The sequence below is a fragment of the Astatotilapia calliptera genome, chromosome 1, assembly GCF_900246225.1.
Source record: "Astatotilapia calliptera chromosome 1, fAstCal1.2, whole genome shotgun sequence".
In the NCBI taxonomy this organism is placed as follows: domain Eukaryota; kingdom Metazoa; phylum Chordata; class Actinopteri; order Cichliformes; family Cichlidae; genus Astatotilapia; species Astatotilapia calliptera.
The window spans coordinates 22,877,458-22,905,064 of record NC_039302.1 but is presented as its reverse complement, the minus strand read 5'-3'; the positions used below and the strand labels follow the sequence as shown (position 1 = coordinate 22,905,064).

The window sequence follows — 27,607 nt, the reverse complement described above, 5'->3', positions numbered from 1 at the left end:
AAAAGTATTTTTTATATACACAAATATAGTACACACACACGCACACGCTCACACAATCTTGAGTGTCCCTCCCAGCAGGCACAATCACACTCAGGCAGATAATTCAGTGTCACAGAGAGCCTTGTCTCTGACCCTCTGGCCCCCTCTAGACAGAGGAAGCAGCTGGACAGGGACCCACGGCTGCCTAGAACTCACTTCCCTTGGGGAGCTTAAAGAAGAAGAGTCCCTCTCTGCCTCAGAGAATGACCAGCTGAGCATCAGTATGCCACTGTACGGCTATGTCCCTGTGTCCAGAAAGGCCTAAGCAGGATGAGAAAGTCTTCAAAATCTGCAGCAGCACAATGCTTTGAGTTAACACCCTGATGAAAAATATATCACAACTAGCTTGGTTTTGCAATTAGATCCATTCTATTCTGTGAATATTCTCTGCCCACAGCTCATAGGATTGGATTTTTTCTTTGTGATTGTGTTTGAATATTTACCTGCTGTTCAGAGGTGCAAACCACATTACTTACAAAAGATTTATTTTACAAAACAAGGACATATAGCTAATGATGTACCCATTTTGCACCCATGATTAGCAATGACTACACCCATTTTTAGGTCTAAGACACATCCATGCAGTTCTGTAAAACCTAGAACCTATACAGTATATGACAAAGGAATGACGTTTTTCCAAGTAGAAATCTGCAGTAGCAGTGATAACCAGTACATGTAAACATACTGAGTGTGAGACTCGATATTTTTAAATGCATGCATGAACACATGCGCACACACACAGAGCCCCTTACTAAGTGCGTATTAATATTGTATGTTTAAATGGGAAGTGCTAAGATTTTTTCAATTGCCTTGGCAGCCTGATGAAATATTAAACATTCAGAGAGTTTTTGTTGTAGCGTAATACCAAGGAAGGGTAAACATGAAATAAATAACGGATTTTAAAGGAAATGTGACACATAATGCTGAAATACTTCCTTTTAGTTCAGACAGATATCACTTTTTCAAGATTTACAAATAGCCAACAAAAAAATTAAATGTACAGTTTTGGTGCATTTCAGCATCACTTAAATAAAGCAACTGAACTCACTCAATCGTAACTTCTGATTCCTGAATAGTGTTTGCACCGTTTGGTATGATTAGGCTTTTAATACATTGACATAGCTGCTATTACTAAGTTGGCTTTAAATCTTATGCATATTTGCCCCTGCCAGCTCTGCCATTAGCAGTTCCACAGAGATGCAGCGTCTCTCGCTACTGCATCTTAATCAAATCTTGAATCTTGATCTTAATCAAATGGGCACGATTAACTTTTTAAAAGAATTAACACTTTTATTCAAAAATGAAAAAGTCAAGAACAAGTACAAATATAAACAAAGCAGACAAGTCAATCTGAGTCCGAGTCGCTCTGAGTTTTAATGATCCGTTCTGTTGGACTTTCACTCAGGGTCCCAAAACTATGTGGTGGCCAGAGCTGTACGGGACAAAGGGCGACAAAGAAAGAATGGATTAAAAGAAAGAGAAGACTGGCATAAGTACAGAATAAAGGTGCTTCTAACCATATTGCACACTTTATCACACGGTGTGACACATTTGCTAATATGAATTTTAATGACACCATTGACATCATAGCAAATCCTGTGATTTCATCAGCTGTCATAGTAGGGCCTCCAGTGGAGTGCTGCTGTCCAATCAGATGGACAGAAGGTTGGCTGACCCGTTTACAGGGTCGTGGTTGATATGACATCCAGTGACACGACAACATAGCAGAATGGAAAGCTAAACAATATGTTGGCTAGGCTTTGGTCAATCAGATGCAGTTGCTTTGAACTTTTAACTGACTCATGGCATTAAATTGTGCTTAAAACAGACATTGTTTGATAATAACAATAATTTTAAAAAATAATAAAAGACTAGAAACACACACACACACATATATAGGTTGGCCATGAGCTCAGTCACTAAAACTCTTATAGGAAGAAACTCCACAAATACCCCACACATTTGTTATGCTTTTTTAAATATACATATATGACAATGTAGAGTAGACCTCCCCCATTACCTTTAAGCAAACACGCCCTCGGATGAGGGCATAGGGAATTGGGCCATAGTTCCTTGAGTCAGTAGAATTCCTAAGGTTATCCCCTTCTAGCCACACATGGCCTTTTGGAACCTGGAAACATTGGCACAAAAGGCAAAAAAAAAAGTTCATAATGTAAACAACTCCAGTCCACAAAAACAGAATGAGATAGAAGTCTTATAGTCTTAAATTGCACCATTACTCAACTTTAAGAGACAAGTGATTTGATCTCATTTAGCGAGAACCCCTCCCCATATTCCAGACAACCCTCCCTCCTTAGCCTATCTTAACGTTAACCTGCTTGTCCCTCTTTAACCTTGCACCGTCTTAGGAGAGGGGTCATGGGTAACGGGCAGGGTCGGCGAGAAGGGATTTAGAAGAACTTCAAACAGGGTCATTAGGCTGTTGGCTGAGATCTGAGCCCCTTTTACCCAAGGAGGGCAAAGCCAGAGAGAGGCCTGAGATAGCTGGGCAGCAAAAAGAAAGGGAGCAAGAGAGGAAGAGAGAGAATGAGGGAGAGCTAAGCTGCGGCTAGCAGCAGTGTCCAAGGGTCTCCACCGCAGTCCGACCTGCCAGTGGGGCGGTCATCCGAGCGCTCTCTAATTCACAGTGACACCAATTATGATTAATCTCATCACTTTAGGAGAGTGGGCTTGTCAAGTCCCTAATTAAGTGCGCTGTCCTCCCTATATGTGCAGACAGGATCAACAACACATTATATTGTCATAATGGGCATCACAATCCGCGAGTCTATTTTTGTGTTGCCTAACTTTTTAACGGCAAAAGTCCTCTGGAGGAAGAGAATAACGTGAATAAAGACAGAATATTATCCGCACTGAGGTGACGTCACATCTTTCCCTCTGTATTCCTTATCAGTCAGCTCTCTGATTAGAGTCTTGAGTACTACTGTGGGATGCTGCATTTCATTTCATATTTGATAATTGAGACAGATGATGTGACATAATCACAAGCCAGTGACACGTTGACCTAACACGAGGTAAACAACTCACTGAATAACGACGACACAAATGAATATCATTAAAGGAGTCATCTGAGAACCATATGTCAGCATGCTGGATTCTCACCATTACACCTCATTAACATGGTAACATATGCTGGCTCCCAAGCACAGGAAAAAGAAACACAACCGTTTGTCATCTGCCAAATCAGAACCCCCCGTTTCTCCACATTCTCATCTTTTTTAAAAATATTATCTCTACTGTGCTTATCTTAAAGGTTACTTAGTCAGTACCTCTTAAGAATTTGTGCGTAGTGTAAAAATCATTGAAAAGCAAAAACTCCTGATGGCAAAATTTCTATTTAAAGGCCTAATCAAAAACACTGATTCAGACCAGCAACGTCTGACTGACAACAGCACTTTGTTTCAGCGTTTATGAATCAAACCAAAACCTGAGTAAAGTCTGACTTTAAAGATCCACTAGGCAGTATTTCACCAAGTGAAAAAGTGAAGAGGTCTGAAACTTGAACCTGCTGCACTGCGACCAGCATGAGGATGAACGCTTATTCATATCACTTTGTAGGTGTGTGAATAATCCAAAGGAAAAAAAAAAAAAATTAGCAGGTCAAGAGAAAATCTCTTAATTACAATGAAATGGATGCAAGATAGTCACAAACCAAACAATGCACATTTCAAAGAGTGTTTTTCAAAGAAAACTGCAGTTTCAGGCACAGGTAAAGAGAAGACTATGAGGAACGCTCGATTTCTTTTTGGGTACACATCAAGGTTGTAATTAAGATGTTTCTCTGTCCACAGGGTGTTGACATAAACCAGTAATTTGTCATTTTACCACATAATAGCACCAACATGTTTGATTTTGACAGAGGAGCCGTTATCAACAAATGTCATTTCTAACCACATGTATTTCCAAAAATCCTGTTAGGCTCAAAACCAGAGCTGTTGCAGGTAGAGGCGGAGTCACTTTGATCAGCTCCGCCTGCAACTCTGGTGTGATGGATGGCAATGACTGCACCCATCCTGTGGTTGCAGGTTGGGTTGACGCCAGGCATTGTGTAGCTGTCAGAGACATGTCGAGAAGAGCTGAAACAGGAGCTGTATTCACTGTGGAGGTGTGTTGTTTAACAGCTACACCATTAAAGTGCTCATTATGTTAACATGATTGGGGTGGGGAATTATGTTAAAGCTTAATACAGGAATACTGAGTTCATCTTTCATCATATTGCTCTGTCTATCTTTACTGCAAAGAACAGAAAGCATAGCGTCATTTCATCGCTCTTATTTCTTGTCTCTCCATCTCTGGTATAATATTAGGGATCAAGTGTCATTGTTTTGACACAATAGCTCTGACACAGAAATCATTCCTAAAAGGTGACAGGGCAATTAGTGTGTTGTTGGATAGCTGAGGGTGGAGAGGGCCTGCCTGTCTGTCAGAACAGAAAATGAGGTGTTGACAGGGTGTAACACTCCCTTCCAAAATTCATCTTTACAGGTCCACCCATAATGCCTCACACTATTGTAATAATCACACAAACAGATCTATCCATCTGCTGGTGGGTAAAAAGCACCAAACACACATACTTGTGCAAACTGTAATTAATTATAATGACTTTGACTTAATCTAGCAAAGATGTTACAAAGAGACACTGCCCTTTTAAATAAATGCTCTACTTAAAAGTGAACAAAACAAAAAGCAAAACAACCAATGAAACTAACTGGTAACTGTGGTGTTGCACCTGCTTACACAAAGAGATATCCTGGTTTCTGAAACCCCAATATACACATTATATCTTTTACCGATCGTCAATGATGATGATAATTGGATCACTAGTTGGCAAGCTGTGATTCAGATGTTCTTAGTAACCTGATATATAATCCATCCAACTGAGATACTAAACCTCTGAATGGACTTAAATGAGTGAATTAAGGTGAAAGGACATGTAAAGTGAGTCTAAAGTCATATAATAATAGTTCTCCACCTAGTGGCAGATTTATTTATTAATTTTGATTGATATATATATATATATATATAGATATATAGATATATAGATATATATAGATATATAGATATATAGATATATACACACACACACACACACACATACACCACTAGGTGGATATGTATATACACACACACATATATGGAAGATTATATACGTATGTATATAGTATGAAAATGCTGTTTGTAAAAGAGAAAATATATACATATCCTTTTTCATCCAGTGAATGCCGCTTACAGGCCTTGTGTCTTAAGTCTTTTAAATACACAACAGATTTAAAAACCATGCAAGATAAAAATCTTCGGTTCACACATACACACAGACCCACACACACACAGCCTCCCGCCCATCAGTCTGTCCATTCGGCTGGCACTAACTCTAACAGGCTTCAGAGAGATTGCAGGCCTGAGCTGTGGGTGTTGGGGAGAGTAGTAATAGAAAAGCAATGACAGTGGTTTCAGCAGCAGAACCCCTGTTCACTCTCTGGTTTTATCACTGTTCTGAGGAAATATAGGTGTTGTCAAAACTGATATTTTGACCAATGACACAAAATGGATGTGTGTGGTCTAAAATGTAAACAACAGGATGATAGCCTATAGACTGTGGTACACACAAAGAATAAGCGAGGGACAGTTTTGCATTATGCATAGAGATTCTGCTTGTCATTTTTAGGGTGAAACAAACTATCAAGTGTTTTGCTGTAAACACCTTCTTCAATCACTTTCTATTTGCACTGTATCTTTTTAACCTTTTTTTCCCTTTCAAAGACAGTCACTGAGTTGTGGTTGTTTGAAGTAAAACTGCAAAGCCGCCACCAGAAACCTTACTTGGTAAATCAGGTAATCGCAATATGTATAAGAAAAGCAGCTAAGAAGCATGACATCTTCAGAAAATGTGGGCGTAATGATGATGATCGTGATGAAAAGATACTTACATATGTGTGGGTCTTGAACAAATCTGATGGGGAACTTGTGCAGACCTTGTCACCCTCCAATCCAATTACCCTTTTACAAATGTTCATATTTGGGTCAAATGGACTTTTTGCAATGACTATATCGCCCCTGAAAGGAAACCATAAAACACGATTATTTAATAAGAAAATGCAAAAAATCCCATATGATCTAAGACACCATTTGAAATGACTAGTAGGATATTAGTATTGTTGTGCTTTCTTTTATTTTTAGGGGGAAAAAGCAGAGAAATGGTCACAAATCAAGCAGTGAATCACAAATGCACACTGAAATGTTAAAATGTGTGCTATAAATATTCTAAAATGCTTGCTGTCATCTTTTTTTCCCCGACTGCATAAACTAAGTGCAACCTACTTTTGTATTTTGCAAAGATGCCGACTCATCCGTTCAGAGAAGACAATATCCTCGTTGACAATGGTGGGCTCCATGGATGGACCAGAACACTGAATAAAAGCCAAAAAAAATTCTTTCTTAATTATTTCTTGTAAAAATAAAAAAAAAGTCATTAAATCTGTAATCTTTTAATACGAACCACGACTAACTCTCCAATGTATTCAAAAGCACAGTGTGCAATGCAGCCATACTGGATTGTGTAGCCCACAAAACCAAAGGTCTTCCCCAGCACACGGCGGAACATCTCAACCTACAGAAGAAAGCAGCCATGGATTATAATGCACTGTCATCGAAGTACATGCTTGATCCATTTATGGTAGGCTTATGTTCTTTATGGGATTTCTAAAAACAAAAGCTGTTTTAGGGTTAATGCTTGAAGGTGTGGACAAGGTTGTCACAGTTGGCCTACTGCTAAGATGGCACATTCTATGGTGTTTCATTCACAGAGGCTGAGCGGCCAGTTCACACCAGAAAACTGCCCTGAACTTTGATCCTGCGTAGGATGGACCAATCAACACCTTGTGCTCAGGTGATGGACAAACACAGAAGCTGTGACACATCCAGCCAAGCAGCTCTGCACTGTCGGCAGCTAGTCCCTGACACTGTGCTGCCTCCATCACCACCACAGTCATTAGAGTAGTTATCAACTTCTGTCAGCACCATAGAAACAAAAAGACACCAAAAGCACCCAAACAACTGCCCTGCAAACACTGCCACATGAACACACACAATGAGCACCCATGTGTCTTCTAAGCAAACATCCCAGGCACACTTAGGTTATTGACTTTTACTCAAGCTGCAACCTGTGGGGTGGTTGGAGAAAAGAGAGGCAGTATTTACACACTGTTGTACAAAGTGCATATGCGAGCCCACACACACACAAACACACGCACACACACCCCTGCGTAAACACAAATGCAAACTGAAGAACAATAGATACAGCTTGGTTTTGATGTTAGCCTGCACCTCAAACATTTTCTTTTAGCTCACGCCGCTGTCCTGCCAGTCCACCACAGGGTAAAGAAATCTTCATCTCCATCTCTTCTTTTCCTCCTGTCTCTTTCCCTCTTTCTCTCTCCATGTCTTCTCTCCCTCCCAGGGTATTATTAACCAAAGCAAGCAGAGCGGAAACCAAAGCCCCAAATCCTCAGAGCTCTGGGAATGACTTCCCAAAGATGGACAAGGATTAGACCCCCGATTTCTCCTTTGCCCCCACCACCTCCACTCCCTTTCTCCCCAGGTTCTCAACAGACCGGGTGTCAGGTGGCTCTCCCAGCCCTGCCAAAGGTGTTACCCCTAATCCCATTACCCTCCTCCACTCCTCTCCACTCTCCACTCTCACACACACACACACAATGCTCTCTCATTCATTCTAACTATACATCACCTATTATACCCTCTATTCTTTTATCCCTAGCATGGTTTGTCTCTGGTCTATTCACCAACCTTTCTGATCCAAAAAAGAGCAACTCCATCCTTTCACCTCCCTCTGTGCTGCTACTCTGTTTCTTTCCCCGATCACCACTGGCAACCCTCTGCTTTTCACTACTACTTCAAATGACAAAGCTTGAGCAGGTGAAGGGAGACATATACGGTCAGGACAGGGCCCAGATGAAGTGCCCTCTTCCACTTGCAGCTTGCTCCGGTCTTGTTCTGTTCCACAGGAACTATAAACTCAGTCCTCCCCCAGCTGGTACAATAACACCTCTGGCCCCATAATTCCTCTGTTGGGATGCAAATGGTCTAAAGGTTAATGTGAACCTCAGGTCTGCACGAAAGCAACATGTTCATCTATATTCGTCTAGCTCTCAGCTTACTCCACCAGGTTCTCTGCCATTCTGTTACTGTATTGCAGTCTCAGACATGATCTCACATGTGCTCTTCCCTCTGCTAGACCAGGGATCAGGAATCTTTGTTAGCACTTATTCTCAAAGCACAGTGGACAGCCTCCCGTACAGCTGCCCTCATATCTCTGTTTCATCACCCCCCTCCATTCCAGCATGCATTCATCATAGGTAGGGATTAAGGGACTTTGCATAACAAGATCACACGGCCAGTGACTGATATCAAGAGAGTCCATATGCAGCCGGCTGGTTTTCTGAGGCACCCTCTGTCATTGATAGTGTGTGTCTGTGCGTGTGCATGTGGTGTGTTGGTGTGTCAATGTGCACAGAGAATAGCATTACCTATGTGTTTCATGGCAAGTGTATATGTTAGCTGCAGAGACTCCACTGGGATTCAGAACAAGGTGGACATCCACAGAGACCTCTGATGTGATCTCTATTAGCTCTAAATCCCCTGGGCAAAGAGTCAGATAACCCACACTATCTCGGTCTTCTAATAACCAGCGCATGTTTATTAGGGGGATATCAATATTAAATGAATGCTGTATTACAGCTGTAAATTCACAAAAAGTCTCACTGTTAATCCAGGATTACATGCCAAACATGTTCATGGGAAAAAAAAAAAAGCTAGTGTGGCGCTCACTGCAGAACCATCTGTGGCCATTGGCCTCCCATTGTCACAGAACAGTGCTACAGTGACGAGAAAGGGGGAGCCCAAATGAGTAGCTTTTGATGGAAACATTTCATTGTGTGTTTAACTCTGTGATCTTACTCCTGAAGAAGCCCTGCTCATTCAGAGCAGAAATCATAAGTAGATGAATTAGGAGGGGGTGAATTCTGCTATACCAAATATGAGCATAAAGTGCTGCAGCAGTGGAAAAGCCTATCAGGACATTTAAACCTCTGTCAAAAACATTATTAGTCCAAAATTTGAGAACACATACATAAAAAAGGGTTCCTGAATATTGCAATGACAACAAGGAGAAAGAAATAAAAGCCAATCAAAAAAAAAAGTGTTTCCAATGTTTTCTCTTTAATTTCAGCAAAAGTAATGCTGCTTCAGTACTATCAGCTTACTAATGGATCGACATGAGATGTTTCTTAAAGGTTGTAATTAAGAAACTGAACTATATTATGTATTTGCTTGGAAAAAACATAGGGGGAAAACGCCTCAAAAATGAAGATAATCAGTGAAATGATTCCACTGCAGATTTGTTTCAATTAGAGTCTGCCAATATATGAACAGTAAACAAACAAACAAACAAACAAAAAAAACAACCCCAGAGAAAAACAGCCAAAAGCCAATAAAAGCTTATCACAACTGACACCTAATTAAACTCATATTATTGAAGCCATAAGGAAATATTCAGAAAGGAATTACGGCTACTAGTCTCAAGAGATTTGACCCTGCCATGGCTGAATAGTGTTAATTGATATACATGGCCAGTCTATTAGAGCCACAAAGGGAATTTCAATCCAAACAGCACACAAGGGCCTTGCGGTGGACTTCTTACACAACTAAATTAGGAAAACATGGGCTGAGAGAGAACTGGGCAACAGGGGGGCTAAGAGGCTTACGAGCCCCTTGTCAGATATTCTTCTTCTCCCTAAGGATCCCAGATGGAAGGGAGTCTGGAGAAGCAGGCAGAGCAGAGACGGGATGAATCCTACCTCTGATGTCTTCCTCTGGGCAGCAGAAGGCAGGGGAGGGTGGGGCATAAGTCCTGTTGCGCAGAGCTTGACTTGATCTTAATGTGAGCTATAAAAAGGAGGAGGCTTGGCAACACAGGGGGTCTGTTTCAACTATCAGTGCAATCACAGATAATCCTGCTGATTTAAACACAGACACCTGGCTTGATGGGGAGTGACAGATGTAAAAGTCCCAGTCACTGAGTACCATGTCTGGTCCCCATCTCTCCTAGGTCTGCCTTCTATCAGAAGCTTAATTGAAGGGACTGATCTCCATATTGCTCTTTTCATTGTTGCTAATGGCAACACAGCCGTGACACAGCTGAGCGAGGTTACTATTTGGGGCCGAGGATTTAAACCTGCAATCAATGGGTCAACCAGAACAAATAATAGCAAAGTGATATGAATACAACTGCTATGAATTGAAAGGAAGTGTAGGTTGACAGAGTCCCTGGCCAATAATACTGAATGGGGGAAAAAAAATCAGTCACTAAGCCTTATTGTGCAGAGCACAAGTGATTGTGTTGTGCTGGCCTTGTGCTGACAGATTTTATCTGGTGTTGTATCACATTCACAAAGTCGCTTGGGTTATGCACTGTCCAGCTAATGAAATGGCCTTTTATATTTTAACAACTACTGACAGGAACCTCAACTGTAAAGCAAACCTACAATTTTTAAAAATGCGATTTCCTTTGACTCATGTTTCCATACTTTCTACGTCCCTTTTGTATAGGTCAGCTAAATATGACTCACTGTATTTTAAAACTACATCTGTAGAAAAAAAAAACCAGGAAACCGAAATAAAGCTATTCAAAATATGGGATGGTGAATACATGGAAAAAGGCAAATCCTTAGACAAAATTAGTTGTGTACAAGACCTGTCCTATGCTGATTGCACTTGTTCCTTTAGAATAATGCTTTTCTTTCAGTGTTAACAAAACAAATATGTGCATGTTGATGATAATCTTGCATCCTCCCAACACACAAACGGAGCCGCTTCTCGCAGTTCAATGCTGATGGCAGAATTAGACTAAAGAAATCCAAACAGTCAAACCAGGAAAGGTCTGACATGTTATGACTGCTGCCATTATATTGCTCAATCAGATACAGATTAAAATGACAAAAACACCACAGAAAAACACTAGATCACACTTTGAAAGGGGGGAAATTTGTGCTATTTTTTCTGCAGTTAGACTGCTTTGTGTACACTATCATACACTGAAGAGTGCAACAGAGCCAAAGGCTTAAACTGAGATTTAAGAGAATTAAAAAGGAGATGAAAGGAAATGTACAGAGAATGTAGGGAAAGAGACGCATTCATACATCCCGCAAGTTGCACTGCTGAAGCAGGTCCTCCTCCTTTTGAGACCCAGGCCAGTCAGCGCATCTTATTTGCCTCATATAGGCTTACCACAATGCCCAGCGTTGTCAGTCATGATATATTCCCTTGGTCCCCTGTCAGCACACATAAATCTCACAGTGCTGTCAAAACAGCAGGACTGTCTGCTGAGAGCATTTGTAAAGTGAGCAGTTGGGCAATTGTTTCCTCTGGAGCATCACAGCATCCTGCGATCTTATGCTGCCTCTGGCCTCTCTCTGCCACACAAACCTTTTTGCAGATGTCTTAAGGATCACACCATTCACTCACCAGTCAACTTTTCCTAACACTAGCTTTTCCTAACAAAACAGTAGGAGTTCTTCACAAAATAGTTTTTGTCATGAACTGCCAAATTCACATTTTGAATTCTCTGGAAAAGCACAAATGCTCCTGATATTATTCAATCCCATTCAAATTTCCCACGGCAGTGTGACAGTGAACTAGCATGCAGAATATGAGTACCTTGAAATCAAAGGAACTTACTGCAATTTATCAGCTTTTTATGTTATTATATATGTATCTGCCAAAAACCCATGTGCATTACACTCTACATAAAAGTGTAAATCTACCCTAAAAACTGACTTCTGATCACACTAAAGCAGTCAAACTATACTTAATTATTGTAAATTAATCCTACTGGCAACAGAGATGCAAACAGCTACTTGAGCATGTTGAATAAAATTAAAAATAAACTAATTAGGTGCAAGGGTTTTTGGAAGAATAACAGTAATAATATAATTTTTGATAATGCCTTCAATTCCACATAAAGGCTAACACAAATGTCTCCTATTCCATTATTTACCTTCACCTTCAACGGCCACAGTCATAAATACATTTGACATGAGAAACAGATTACAGGTTGGGACAGGGGCATGTGTACTATTACGTTATATCACATTTATCTCAGTTACTGGATATTGTTTTAGGGTTGGGAAACTAAGAAAAACATTTTTCATGCTATTGCTTGATGTAGTTTTTTACTGGCTTCCTGGGGCCTCTTCTTTAATCTGCAAATATTTTCCAGTTGTTGTCTGGTCTTGATTGCACAAAGGCCAGTTTAACACTGGGTCTGTGGAGCTATACTTTTATAATCTATGATTTGATACTACTTGCTGAAAAAAAGCAAGGCCTCCCTTGAAAAGGTTGTTGTCTATGGGGTGGCTGCAGCTCAGGTGGCAGAGCGCTTACTAACCAGGTTTGTGGTTTGATCCCAGTCTGCTCCAGTCTGCATGCCAAATATCCTTGGGCGAGATACTAACACCAAGTTGCTCTCTGAAGCACTTGTTGTTGATTGATTTGTTGCTAGTTGTCCTTTTGCTTTTTAACACACAACCTTTTATTCTTTTAAAGTCCCTGTGTTAATTCCTGGCATAAAATTAAAACATTAATTGGGCTTGAATACTTTGAAAATCCTTACATCAAGATGGCCATCCTTTAATGCAAAACAGAATATAAAAACAACAAATCACTACTACAAATATTGTGATGTACTTTTTTACAGCGCAATAGAGAACTGTGCAAGTCTTAAGTCCCATAATTTAATGGGAAAATGGTAAATAGGTACAGTTTGAGCAAACATGCTCAAACATACAATATATAGATATATATATATAATACAATATATAAGCCCCCCCCCCAAAAAAAAGCGTTTGGAAGGCAACATTTGGTATGACCACCTGTATTCTTCAACACAGACTGAATTCTCTTAGACAAGCTTTCTTTCATTAGTCTTCAGGAATAGTTTTACATCTTCTTAAAAGTTCTTTTTTGGATGTTGGCTGCCTTTTGTATCATTCTCTGACAAGATGACCCCACACTAATTCAGTAATGTTGAGGTCCAGGCTCTGGGCTGGCCAGTCAGTGACTGATATTGCACGTTTTCTGTGTTCATAATTCCATCAATCTTGAAAAGATCCCCTACAGCACTGGCTGCATGCAGCTTCAAACCACAACAGAGCCTCCGCCGTATATTTTAAAGATACCTGTATATGTTCATCGGTGTACCCTTCTCTTGACCTCTATACATAATGATAATTTGAACTAAAAATTAAAAATTTGGATTCATCATTTGACAATACCTATTGCCACTGATTTTCAGTCCAGTCTTTGTGTAATTTAGCATACCTCCGCTTTTTATCCGTTTCCCTTCATTAGGAATGTCTTCTTGACAGCCACCCTTCCAGTGAGATTATTTTTAAGTAATTTCTTTTAACCATTGCTTATGGACATGACTTTCAGATACAATAAATCTCCTGTAGATATTGAGGAGTGGCTTAATACCGCAACACATTATCGTACATTATCACGAAATATTCATATTATTTAGAATTTCAACGTAATGCATTTGTGTATTAAATTACAAAACGATTTAAATAGTCTCTTTTACAAATATTTTAACACTGTATAGTATAAAGGTAAAGCAATTCAGTTTAAGCTGCTTAACATACAAGTATTGTCATTCATTAACGTATTTATAAAACACAATGTTCAGATTTAGTGTAACGAGGTCATAATCAGGAGACGCGATATACTTTTAGGGACTGAGCGACTTCTGAATAACTCCTGTTATAATAACAACAACAACAGATAAGCTTAGGTTTTTGTAGAAAAATATAAAAACAAGACATTTAAACTATATAATGAGTGGAGTTGTACTCACTTTGTAGCGTGTGACTAAAAGCTCTCACCGGGCACTTACAATAACAGTTGAACTTCCCTTTTACGACTTCCAGGAGCGGCACTGTAACAACAGCGGATGTCATTGGTTGAGCCTCACCAAACTCCTATTTGATTGGATAACACGTGCCAAAACATCAGCACGCGTCAGCACGTTACTGACAGTATGGCAGCCCCCGTGAATAGTGTGGGTAAACCCTCAGCCGAACGTCCACCGTTCAATAGTACGAGTTTTCAGAAGAAAACAAGGAGCAAGTTAATATCCATACCTGGTACTAGACCTTCGGTTCAAAATGGACAGCTCCTAGTCTCCACCGGTGTCACGTCACTCGACTATTTGCTCGGTCAGTCTATCATTAGGATGCTAGCTACAAAGGCTAGCAGTATTTCTCAATCTAACTTTCGCATGCTGGATTTCACGTTACTGCAACGTACTGTATTCATATTATCAATGCAATGAGAATGAGAAGAAAAGCCATTATATTAAGGACGAGTTATGACGTTTGACATTGCCAGGACAAGACAAATATGCTTTTATTTTAAACGCATAATGCATATTCTAATTAGTACTAGATGGAAAAGCTGTCTGTGAGAAAACAGTGAAAACAACTAGGTAATTTTCACAATAAATGTTGATTATAACAAAATACCCAGAGGGCCTTATTCATTCCCAGTTAAATCCATTTCCCTATTAATTTTTGTGGACATTATATAATCAGTTACATTCTTATTAGTTGTCTTGCACTGTGGTAAGCTAATTCGATAGTGTGGCACCTGCTGAGTTGTTGCTTTTCTTAATTCAGACTAAATCTATTAAGGCCACTTTAGTCTTAGGTTAGGTGTGGGTTAAATGGAGCAAAAAAAAGGATATCTGCCATTTTAAGGTCTAACTCTTAATGAAGCTCCTGGCATAACAAAATAGGGCAGGTTTATTATTCAAATAGTCATTTCTGTAAAAAGTACGGTTGTCTGAAAGCATCTAACAGTTGAAAAAAAAAAGTACTACAATTATATTCACATGTTCATGTTGTCTCTGCCAGCTAAACCTGTGAAAAAATATTTCTCCACAACGTCAAAATACTCTCTAGTTATGACAGAACCTTTGTGACAACTGTACTGTCTATTAATTGTTTACCTGTCTGTCAGTATGTTGCACCTGTCGTTCTAATTTGTCATTTGACAAACGTTTTGTCAGATGAGCAGCTGATGTGGCCATAAAAATAGTTTTTCACAGAAAGTACAGTTCCTGGTTGAACAGACAGACAAATGTTTTGACGCGTCTTTACTGAACAGTGATTGGCAGTGCTCGTGGAAACATAATCTTGTCACGACTTGGAGCTTGTAGAGAGTTGCTGTTGTGCTCACTGGGTTCATGGGTTCATTTGACATAGTGACAAGTCTAAGTGTCTCTTGTGTAGATCCAAAAGGACAGAGATGTTAGCAGCAGTTGAACAAAAGGAGGGTTCATAGTGATTTGGATATATTGTATATATGAGACTAACATGTAAACAATATTTTGTTTTTTGTTTCCGCAAACAGGTGGTGGATTAGCAGTTGGAACAGTGCTTCTCATAGGTGAGCATGTCACTTTAAATGTCTAAGTATTGACTAGTTTATGGTTTCTGTTAATTGGACCAAAGAGCAAGAGGAGGTCCTTTTTTACCAGCTGCTATAAGACTGTTTAATGTACAGTGATGCCAGTATGATGTTATCTATGTTTTGCATACTTGCTAATTAGTTAGTGGCTGTTATTTATACATGTATTAACATTATTATGATTAAATATTGGTTTGGTCTTTGAGATATGTGGTAGCAGACATGTGTTGCTACTCTGGCAATAAAGGATCTATCTAGCTAGCTAGCTACCTAGCTCACTATCTAGCTATCCTGTTAATTCAGGTTGAATGGGCTCAATATGAGAAAGCTTGAAATCAGTCTTAAAAGATAATTAAATATTTAGGGGTCCAAGTAACAAATAGTTCTAATCACCAAACAGACACTGTAATTTTTCAGCGTCTTCCTTCTTCTTCCTATTATTATTATTGCTCCAGTGTTTTACTCCACACATCTTCAGAAATGCTAGGGTCTGCTGAGTGACTTGAATTGAATCAATAGAACGTGTTTGTGAGGCTTTGTGTTGATGTCTGCATCCACTGCAGTTTGTTGTGAATGCAAGGATCTGTCCAGCCACAATGCAACAAATATACAAACTTCACATGCTTCCTCCAATCAGACTCCAACTCAGTTAAACATATCCCTGCTGCCCACAGCTGTCAGGAAGTTTAATCCTAAAATTTTGGGTCAAAAGTGAAGCTTTGGCAGCCCTAAAATTGTTTTGATTCCTTTTCTTATAAATTATATTTCTGCCATAAAATTGTTTGTGCAACAAAATAATTTCTTGATACAGTCATATAAAAAAGAATGTTTTCTCAGGACTCTGTAGTTATGTGAAAAATTAAGTATATACCCCATGATTCAGTAGCTTATAGAACCACTTTTAGCAGCAATAACTTGAAAGAATCATTTTCACATTGTTGTGAATGAGTTGGTCTACTTTTTTTTACAATGTTGCTTCAGTTCATTAAGATTTGTGGGTATGTGTTCATGCACTGCTCTCTTACAGCCTTTTAAGGTTCTTTAAAAACAAGCCATACTTGGTCAGTCTTTTTCTAACTGCACTGTCATGAACTTTTAACATTTAACATGCTAACTAAGCCCTCTGGATTCTGAGATGTAGGTCTGGCCTTGGGATGAATTTGCTAGGACTTTCACTGTTTTCCAGTTGAGAGCAATGTTTCTTACTGTGGACTCCAAGCTATTTGATTTTGCTGCTGTCTTTCCTTCTTAGTATTATTTACAGAAGTGGTCACACTTGCTGACAGACAGTTAAGTGAGTTAAGTTATTCAAGTTCATTTGATTAGCAGCGCCCTTTTAATTCCTATGGAAGCAGTAAGAGTGTACTTAGTTTTTCACATGACTGCATAAAGCTATGTGGAAACTTTCATCTTCACCTTACTGTATATTAAGCCTCAATATGTGTGCAAAGGCATTTTAGGTTTTTATATTTATTTTACCAAATTAAATTAAATAATACAACATATTACAAACATACAAAATATAAGAAATAGCTCTAATATATACAAATAGCTCAATTATAAATATCCAGAATATTACAAAGATTAAAGATATATGATTGACATTCTACTCTAAACTGTAAACTTTAAAAGCTTTGTTATTTTGTTGTTTTCACTGTAGAGGATGTTCAAAAGGGTGTAACTTGTGTACTGTGCATTACATGGAGGAGTTGTACTGGGAGCCACAGGCAGGAATGTCGTTCAGTGGTGCATTTGGGTCAAGTCATTCTCTCACTGAACATGCTCCTGTGACTGGTCAGCACATCATGGTCTGGGTGGGAGTGGATGTTTCCCACAATGCTGTTGTCCATCATTGTCCTTATCTTGGACAACATCCATCTCTCCAACACTACTTTAAGGGAGCTCCATCCAGCTCCATCCCTGCATCCCTTCCTGTAGAGTGCAGTGGTGTTTTTAACCCAGTCCAGTTTATTATCAATGTGTACTCCGAGGTTTTTATAGTCCTCCGCAATGTCCAGATCGAACCCCTGGATTGAAACAGGAATCACAGGTTTCCTGGTCCTCCTAAACCATCAATTCTTTGGTCTTTGTCACATTGAGCTGCAGATGATGGTGCTCACACCATGTGACAAAGGAGTCCACCAGCCCGGTACTCTGTCTCATCACCCTCAAAGGTGCATTCAACCATTCTAGAGTCATCAGAATACTGAAGATGGCAGGTCTCTGTGTAGTGGCTGAAGTCTGTGGTGTAGAGGGTAAACAGGAAAGGGGAGAGGACAGTCCCGTGTGGTGCCCGGTGTTGCTGATCACCTTTTCAGACACACAATATTGAAGATGCACATATTGTAGTCTTTCTGTCAGGTGCTCAACAATCCAGGACACAAGAGAGGCATCCACCTGCATCACTTTCAGCTTATTGCCCAGTAGGGCCGGCCTTATGATATTGAATCCACTGGAAAATTCGAAAAACATGACTTACAGTGCTCAACAGCTTCAGTCCACCCGTTACAAAGCTTTCTAAGTTCTTGAATCAACTTTTCTTGAAAATCTTCTCAATGGCATTCCTTTTCTTGTCTCTTGTTCATCTTTTCCTGTCACATTTTCCAGTCAAGTTAACATTAATATGCTTTGATACAGCACTTTGAGAACAGCCAGCCTTTTAAGCAGTGACCTTCTTTGTCTTATGGTCCTTGTGGAGTATGTCGGTAATCATCATGTGGACAACTTTCAAGTCAGCAGTCTTCATCATGATTGCGATTGTTTATACTGAATGACACCAAGAGATATACGATATTTTTGCAGGACCTGAACACAGAGATAAATAATCTAATAATTTCAGGTATTCAAAGAAAAAAAAGTTTTAAAATATTCCACTTTATGTGATTAATATAGAAGACATGAAATTCTGCCTTTTGGAATTCAGTCTGTTGCATAATTAGCTTTTTAGAAACTCTCCGCAGCAGTTTCAATGAAGAGATTTCAAGGCACATAGTTACTTTATCCTCTATATTCCTTTGGGATCAATAAAGTTATTCTTATTCTTTATTCTTATATTCATATATTCATTCGTGTAGTGCCAAAATTAAATGTATTCCTGAAATGAAATCAGCAAGCTACAGCTGACAATATTGTTGGTTGTTCTCTCCATCTTTGTCTTTAACATGTCGCTGTCTAGCAGAATGGCAAATAGACTGATGACCCTTTGGTCTCCAGTTAGAATCCCAGGTGTTCACACTTCTACTGTGATCCTTAATTAATATGCTCATCTGCAGATGTGTTATAGAACTTTTCAGAATTACATTCAAAGCAAGTGGATTTTCTGGGGACATAAATGTCTTCCACTGTATTATTATTGTTATTATTATCATTCATCATAGGCTAGGCTATATGCACTGGTGGACAGTAAGGTTAAGATAGTCATGTTTCCCCTTGAAGCTGTAATTTGTGTGTAGCCAAGGCCTATACCAACTGATGATATTGCTTTGCCCTTTAATTCATCCCCCCAATCGATGCAGGAGTCAGTGATTACACACTAATGCGTTCTTCCCTTCCATTTTGTGAATCAATGTACGGTTGGTTTCATCTGGTAATGAGAGACACAGTAAAGGTGAAATGCGTGTGTGTGCATTCTCTTGTGTTTGTCTCTCAAAGAGTGGTGTGTGTGTGTGTGTGTGTGTGTGTGTGTGTGTGTGTGTGTGTGTGAGAGAGAGATGGTGTGTGTGTGTACACTGTGGTGTCTCTGTGTCTGTTTTGTTGTGTGGGTGGGTGGAATGGGGGGAGTTTGGAGTGTGTGTTTGTTTGTGTTTGTTTCAGGCAGTCGTCTCCTACACTCTGCCCCTTTAGCTGTGATGGCCTGTTTGTGAGACACAGACATAAAATTATCAGACTGGTCGTTGTCTGCCTTTGAAGTGTCTTGAGCTGTCCATCCTGATTTGTCATCCAGAGGGGGATCAGTCCAGTATGGCTGCTGTCTGAAGATCTCTCATCTCTGTGTTTTTTGCAAGAGGAGGAACAAAGCCTCCAAGCTTTTATTATTTTGGTCATGTATGGTCTCATTCTTATAGTTTTAGTAAATGTCTCTTTTCTTTAATCAGCCATCACCATTAAATTTCACTACATTTTATGACATGTGAATAAAGGTGCTCTTTGACTATATACATATGGACTATGTTGAGAATTGACCACAATGTGGATGGTGATTGAGAAGATGACATGTTTAACTGTTATTATTATGGTAGAATTTCCTGCTAGGATGCTTAGTGGCATAGGTGGCTTGAAGAGGCCTTAAGAGTTGGTTGGATGCCAGTTGGTTCAGTTTAGTCAGATTTAGATGAAAAACAAAAGATAACTGAAGGGTATATTATGAAGTAAGGAAGTTCAACATAGCTGGGGTTTCTTTGTGTTGGCTGGCTTGACAAAATCTAAATCCCCAGTCAGAGATAACGGGTATCACAACAGTAGTTGACAACTTCAAGCTATGTGCATGCTCGCATAAAAAAAGGAGGATTTCACAAGTCATATGACTGTATTTTCTGCACAAATTGATCCCTACGAGTGCCACCTACTTCAGTTGGAGACATTAACAATTAATGATGATAGAACACAAAAAAAATCTAATAGCAAAAGACGAGAGATTAATGCTACAGAAAGTGATTAATATTGGGATTTAGCACAAAGCAATAAAATAAACATTTTCACTTTAGTTATTTTTATTTCTGATGTGACATCCGTAGATTAGATATTTGAAACTTTAAACTCAATACGTTTTAATATTAAACTGTCCCAGAGCCTACTGAAAGAGATGTGAAAATCACTCGTTTTTTTGCCAAATCAAAATAAAATTATTTTTATTGGTTGAATGGGTATTCTTGGTGATAAATAACTCAGTTAAGGCTTAATATAGCTCACATATACGTTAATATTCCTTCGTAATATATGGTAAACAAAAAACTTTATAAGAAGTGATAAAAGCAAAGAAAAATCAAGTAAAGGTTCTCAGTTAAAACTCGATAATAATTACGTATAAATCAAGTGTATGTTATGAGGGAATTGTGAACAATAACATGAATCATGTAGGTCTTATAAGACTTACATATAAATTAAAAGTATTTTCTTTTGGAGGAAATAGAGATGTTTTTTCTATGTATTTTCTCTATGAATAGCTTCTTATCTGAGCTTTAAGGACACAAATATTTTAAATATGTTTTAAAGGTATATTTTTTGGTGTCAAGGTGATCAGTCAGAAAAATCATAACACCATAGATCTAACATTAATAAACTGCGCAAAGACAAATGGCAGCTGTGAGTTGAACCCTACCACTGGAGATACATTAATAGACATTAAAGGCTTGCAAATGCTGCTAAATTAACCCTTATTTGTAGTAGTGTTTATAGTAGTGATTCACTTTTTGAAAGCTTTTTTAAACAACTGTATTCTTTTGTTTACCTGCTATGTGTCCTAAATTTAACTCAGCTGCTCAGTAGAAATAATAATAATAGTACTTTATGGACCAAAGACATACAAGGGGAAACATTGTGACCTAGATATTTTCTCCCCTGCAGCTTAAGTAGATATGATTCAGGACTCTTTCTCTCCTGCTCCCTTGTTTGAAGGCAAATGAAGCAGAGGCATTCCCCTTTATCGAACCTTAGTCAGAATAACCAAAAAAAAAAAAAAAACAAAGATGGGGGAAAAAATCATCCCATGACTGTCCAGAGTGACTGATCTACCTCAAAGATATGACTGTCCCCCACCCCCTGTTGCTCCTATACCCTGCCACCTCCCGCCTCCTCCTCATACCCCCCGCCTCAACTGCCTAATGACTCCTGGAGGTTCCATTTGTAAGGCTCCCATAGAAACACAACTACAATAGGCCCCATCTTGAGAGGGCCCATCTGGGAGTCTTTGTGGGGCCTGCTGAAAGCCACAAAGGCCTGCTGACCTAGAAACCCATCAATAAGAGAACAGGGAGCCCCACCGACAACAAATTGAAGAGCCATGGAATTTCCTTAGCCATCCTGAGTCCGTAGGTGAGGACCTGGACCAGGAACGTGGGAGGAGAAGGGAATTCTCCGGATGTTCGAGGATGACACCTCAGGATGTCATTCCCAAGCTGTCAGCTGTATGCCCATTACCTTCAACTGTCACTGCTGCCTTTGTCCTTGTGCCCACTGGTTATCATTGTGAAGAGAGGCCTATGAAATCTTTACAAAATGGTGATTGTGACAGGAAGCAGCAATAGCATGCTGTGAAGGGTTCTGGGCCCTGCTCTGTAGGGTTTCATATTGATGATGCAGGTTTTTCTGCTGGTTTGGGGTGAGGAATGGACGGGTGGCTGCTTTGTACGCAAGAACAAAGACTACTTTTGGGAAAGTGTGTTTGCTGTTTAGAATTATGTGCCGGTCCATTTAATGCCTCCTCTAATGTGGCTCTAATGTCACCCCTCAGAGCAGAGATCTGCCCACCGTGCACAACTTACTTTTTACACTGTTAACTACACCTGATGGAAATGATGTGAGAATGATAGTGAAAGGATGCCATTGCCACTTGAATGCACACAAAAATCTGAGAGATTCATGTGAACCTGTGTCAGGAAGCATTTTGAGAGAAGCTCCTACCTTATCCTACTTCTGCCTTCTCTTGTCACTTGTAGTACCTTTCCATTTAGTGGGAGGGTCCAGGTGAATGCTTAAGGCAGGTGTCTTTGTCTCACCTCCACTGCTGTGTGGCGAAATGATAGAAATACTGTTTTAAGACCCTAACAAGAAAGGTGAAGATGTCATCTCCACTTTGATAGTCAGATCACACTACATGTCCCTGTGACATGTCGATTGCCACTTCATGTCCCTCCTAAGGTAACCAGAATGTGCTCCTTACATCAATTACAGTTTGCAGTTGTGATGTGGTCATGAACTGCTGGATCTGTGATGTGTGAATGAATGTTGAAGAAGGAAAGAATATCAACAATGTTTGGCATTAAACAGTTTGGCATTAAACAGAGATTTTTTCCACTTATTATCAAATTCTAATTATTGTTGTCTTTGTTTTATCAATATTTCTTTTTAGAGGAGGACCGATTTGATAGCTACTCTCGCATGATCCTCAAGTACTTCCTGGCAGAAGGAGTGGTGTGTCGGCATGAACTTTTTGTTGCATCAGCTCAAGATAACCCTGATGACATCTTACAGGTATGAGGGGAGGTGTCAGCCATTCTGTAACAACTTGAAATGAAACTGAGGTACTGCAGAGGATGATTTATTTTTCTAAGCTGCGAGTTTTGACGCCAAGGTGGCCTTGTGTTGTTATGTCTGCTTTAACATTTTCCCATACAACTGTCAAACAAAAAGAACTTTGTTTGAATGTTGGAAAGTACTTGTGGATGTTTGTATAATTCATATATATATATATATATATATATATATATATATATATATATATATACACACACACACACACACACACACACACACACAGATATGATAGATTTTTTTTGTGCTCATAATATAAACCCCCACCTGCTTTACAGTGCAGGCACACAGCTTTTGCTAACATGTGTCAGGGTCAATGGGGGTATCTGGGAGGTCGAGGGTGGCCTGGTTATAGCATTGTTGAAATGTTTCCCGACGTATCACTTTGTGAGGAGCACCATAGCCCCAGAAGCTGATTGCCACCCCGCATAAGGGAGGGGGGCCTCTCTCCCACTGATTGATAGTGGGAGGGGTCATGGCGTCACCCTCTCTTTACATATCAAAGACTTATTAAGAGAGGGGGGCTCCCAATGGGAATATATCACATCATTTAGTGTTTTCACAGCTACATTTGCAGTATTCTAGTTTTCTGATGTTAAGGTTCCTCTTTATGGATTACCATAAGATGCAGTTAAGTGCTTAGAAGGAGAAATGAAGTTGTGATGCACTGTAGTATTGTTGTTACTTAACTAGAGAGATTTAGTTTTGAGTCTCTTATCAGGATCTCTTTCCACATTGTATTTATGTTAAGCCTTAGAAACTGAGATTAAATTCTGCAATGAGTCAGTCTTTAGATTATTATTTTTTTGTAATGTAATACACATGATTATATATCCTGCTGTGTTGCCACTACAGTTGTTTTTAGTTTAAAATATTTGGCCTGCACATAAACTTTTATAAAAACCATGTTATTAGAAACTCATTGGCACTTATGATGCTAAATCATTCAGGATCTAGTTTTTGACCCACCACTGGTAATAATGACAGGTATCTGTTTATTTTAATTCTTTTATATGGATTTAAAAAAAATTTTTTATCATAATAAACTGATGCCCAGGTTCTTCTTACACTGGGACTTTCCATAGTCCCCATATTCTACTCAAAATTTCCATACCAATAGAAATAACTAACCCTTATACCAGTTACATGAAGTGTAATGTACTGTTTTGAACAGGAACTCCCTGCTCCCATCTTGGACGATGTGGCCATTCACAAGCCTGTGGAACAGCCCAGGCTGTCTTGTGAACCCCAGGACAATTTGGATGCTATGAAGATTGCCTGGCGCTATCAGAATCTACCTAAAGTGCAGGTAGTCAGATTGATATATACATTATATATAATGTCTCCTATTGTGTTGGAGTAAAGGTAATCTTTTTTTAATTTTTAAAAGTTCAAAATGTGTCTCTGTTAATGATGATTTGCCAATGGATTGCACTGGCACTCTGGTCTTTAGTGGTTTGGCAATTGTCTCAACCACTAAATCTATCAGCTTCTAAACTCCTTTGTGGGGTGAATGAGGCCTCAGCCTCTCCTTTCAGAGCTGGGCCAGATTACTCACACTTAACTGGCAATAGGTAGGCTTTTCACTGGTCCCCAACTTGCATATACACACATATACACACGCCTGCACCCCTGCTTAGCCTGGGAAACAAGAGTACTTTGCAGCCTGTGCATTGACATGTCTGCTCGCTCAACCCTATGACCCAGACCTGCGCCTCTGTCTTTCCCCAAATCCCTGCCTTTCCCCCTGCTAGGGTCGGCAGCCCTACACTCTTTCTTCCGCTTTGAGGAGAGGTGACCCTCCCCTTCTACTTCTCTGCAGTCTACCCCCGTTGCTCTATAATCCATATCGCTATGTGGATTAACAGCACACAGTGTGTCCCTGGGGATCCTCTCCTTCTTTCTCTCTCCCTGGAAACTTCTTTATATCTGTGTCCTTTCCTCACCTCTCCCCCTTCCCCTGTAAAATCGTCTTTACAAACCACTAGTAAGCCCAACCAGAGGATTTGCATCCCAAATTCACCCGCAGAGTCAACGCTTACTTTCCCCTTACACACACCTCTCCTGGCATAGCCCACTGAGTTGCTCTCCCGATGAAGACATCAGATCAAAGGTGAGGCCGTCAGGGCGGGGATGGAACGCTAAGCGGGTTGCCTAGCTCACAAAGAGAAGATGAGCTCCTGACCCCCCTGCCCTCCTGACCCCCTCGTCCCGCCAGGAGAGGGACACACCGGGGGCCCTAATCCAGATTAGGAGTAGATTAAGGGCCCCTTTAACAATAGAATCCCTGGTTTCACTCAGAGAGAAGAGCTAAAACTCTCTCTTTCAGCTGCAGGAAAACATCCGCCTTCCCTGCGTCCGTGATGCGTTTGCTTTCACAGCCAGAAGTGGACATTTATGTGAAGAAATGATTAAGAGTGTGGTCATAGTGGTTATTTAACTTCTCTGCTGTAGGAATGTGGAGGAATGACCCATAAACAATGCAATTGCTTTACCATGGAGCGGAAAAACAAACTCTTTACAAATTAGGAAAACAAATAAGTTTTTTTTTCTTGTGATCTGTTCTATTCTTATTTGAAAAACATTAAATACACACCAATTATTTAAAAAAGTTCAAAGCAGGTAGAGGTGTCCGATTTTATTGAAAGTGGTTTTTAAATTAATTGGGTTAGATTTTTTATTGTTTCACTTTCCAAAAATTGACCCTTTGACCTTTTCAGAGTGCCCTGGCCTCTTCTTCCCGATTTGGGCATTACTATGATGTTTCCAAGACAATGGAGCCAGAAATTCGCCAGGCAGCCAAGTGCCACCGCTTCTACCTTCCAGAACATCCCACCCAGTCATCAACAACAAACAGGTAAAAGGACAAGACACTATCAACAGAACACATGGAAACCAATGAGACACGATCCACAGAACAAAGGCACACAAGCACGACACCACCCACAAAACACGGTTATACAAATAAGACATCATCCACAGAACACAGGTAAGCAAACATGGCATTTTTCACAGAATACAGGTACAATGCAAACAGACCAACATCATTTTAAGGTAACATTACTGTATTGTAACTGTCACATGAATTAAAGAAGAGAGTATGAGAGGACTGAGGTTTCTCCCTTTGGTTAAGATTTGTAGGAAATTATTAAACTTTAGGCTTGCAAGGTATAATTGCTTTCCTTGTTATTTGATTAATAATCATTATATTCTCTTTTCTTGATTACATTTTTTAATGTCTATAATTTTACACAGTATATTTTTTAATGGCTTACAAAACATAATTTATCATGTATATGTCCCTTTTTGAGTCTAGGATCCACTGCTATTGAATTAATTATATGAAACATGATTATTATATTTCCTAATTTTCTGTTATTCCCCAAATCAGTCAAGTTTATGTGTTTTCATTAGTTATAGCAGCAAAGCAAGCATGCATCTTGCTAAATTTTGCATTAATAGTTTATGCTTTTCATTGATTTTCTTCAAAATACGAAAATGTCATATCTGTAAGGCTGAAATCGCTTTTTTGTGCTTTTTACATACCTGCTCAAAAGTATCCACATTGTTTTGTACTTTTGAGTCAAATGTCCACTTTCAAAAATATACTGATGCAAATTCATTAAAATCTGGCTGGTTTGTCTTCTGTTCTGAGCAGCGTGCCACTGGCCCAAGTCATTCAGGCTCTTGGAAAGGTTGCGTATGTCTATTCAAATAAGGGCCTTGTTTGCTCAGCGTCTGTTTGATTTCTCCTGCATTGAGTGTACTTAGGGTTCAGAGGTCATGCAGGCTCTTTACTCAAAGAGTGTTGCTGAACACACAAGTGCACACGAAGGCACACTCACACACACACAGGGTAAATATAGCAATCTGGAGCACAGAGGATGTGGAGGAGGCTTTATGGTATCACTCTTCTTTTATGTCAGCAAACAGACTCTTTAGCAGAGCAACTGTCCCAATACACTGAATTTTGTTAACATTGACTTTCAAAAGTGTGGATGGTAAAGTGGACACCACTAGCTGTTATAACTCAACATTGCCTAATGGAAAAACATAAAAGAAAAAAAAATCTTGTCCACTGATGAATCTGAGTAAGCCTGACATAGTGGTGCTGTTGTAGTGTCTGAATGGGTTATAGATCTCACAGGCATTTTGACAGCGGGAAACTACACCTGCACTGCAGCATTGTGCCCCAAGCCCGCCCCGGTATTAACACACATGCATGTGCTCACATACACAGTGCATTGCACACGCACATGTACCACACAAACTCCTAAGCAGGCTACTCCCCCTTGCACGTGTCCAAAGCCCCATGTTGATACCCTAGCTGTTAAATTGCTTCGTTTCACTTGAAGGCATAATTGGCACAAATTGCTCTCTAGGTGATACAGATCCTGTTGTTTAAGACCAAGCATCCCCGTTCTCTCCTCTTTTCTTCCCTTGCTGAAATAGGAACGCTGAGATAAAGAAGCTTCCCTGTGCATGATCCTAATTAGCTGACGCACTAGCCCCTGTAGCTAAGCACCTAGACCTTTTTGGTACCTGAATGAGGGCTGCTCAGTAGGGGTAGCTAAAACACAATGCTGCCTCTCACAATGGCTGCCAACCAGTAGCAACCTCCTCAACTACATGTCACACCATCCCAGCCCCCTACCTCAGAGCTGGGGCATGGGCAGAGAGGCCGTGGAGGGTAGGTGTCCCTCTTTCACCAAGCCAGCTCTATCATTAGCCACAGCGGGGTCAGGAGGCACCATTGTTG

The 27,607-nt window shown here is 39.8% G+C and overlaps 2 protein-coding genes across 3 annotated transcripts in view; one reads left to right on the top strand and one right to left on the bottom strand.

Annotated features, from left to right (window-relative positions):
- Positions 1-982: 982 nt before the first annotated feature.
- On the bottom strand, positions 983-14,059 carry immp1l (inner mitochondrial membrane peptidase subunit 1). Of its 2 annotated transcripts, XM_026170288.1 has the most exons (6): positions 13,988-14,059; positions 6,557-6,667; positions 6,379-6,467; positions 5,988-6,114; positions 2,060-2,170; positions 990-1,471 (listed from the first exon to the last, which is right to left on the bottom strand). In XM_026170288.1, the coding sequence occupies exons 2-6, from the start codon at positions 6,659-6,661 to the stop codon at positions 1,385-1,387; spliced, it is 519 nt and encodes a 172-aa protein (XP_026026073.1). In that variant the 5' UTR covers positions 6,662-6,667; positions 13,988-14,059; the 3' UTR covers positions 990-1,384. The 2 variants fall into 2 exon arrangements, with proteins under 2 accessions (XP_026026081.1, XP_026026073.1); XM_026170296.1 differs by lacking the exon at positions 13,988-14,059 and having other exon boundaries at positions 983-1,471; positions 6,557-6,665.
- Positions 14,060-14,123: 64 nt separating this feature from the next.
- elp4 (elongator acetyltransferase complex subunit 4) overlaps positions 14,124-27,607 on the top strand; it is a 56,534-nt gene continuing 43,050 nt past the window's right edge. The window contains exons 1-5 of the mRNA XM_026170274.1: positions 14,124-14,348; positions 15,544-15,579; positions 22,667-22,788; positions 24,023-24,157; positions 25,569-25,705. Of these exons, the coding sequence (XP_026026059.1) occupies positions 14,171-14,348; positions 15,544-15,579; positions 22,667-22,788; positions 24,023-24,157; positions 25,569-25,705 (608 nt within the window). The 5' untranslated portion in view covers positions 14,124-14,170. The remainder of the gene's footprint in view (positions 14,349-15,543; positions 15,580-22,666; positions 22,789-24,022; positions 24,158-25,568; positions 25,706-27,607) is intronic.

Coding starts and splice junctions, on each gene's coding strand:
- immp1l (XM_026170288.1), bottom strand. CDS start 6,661: ATGTTCCGCCGTGTGCTGGGGAAGACCTTTGGTTTTGTGGGCTACACA. Junction 6,115..6,378: donor CATCTTTGCAAAATACAAAA/GTAGGTTGCACT, acceptor GTTTCCTTTCAG/GGGCGATATAGTCATTGCAA. Junction 2,171..5,987: donor TGTTCAAGACCCACACATAT/GTAAGTATCTTT, acceptor CAATGTTTCCAG/GTTCCAAAAGGCCATGTGTG.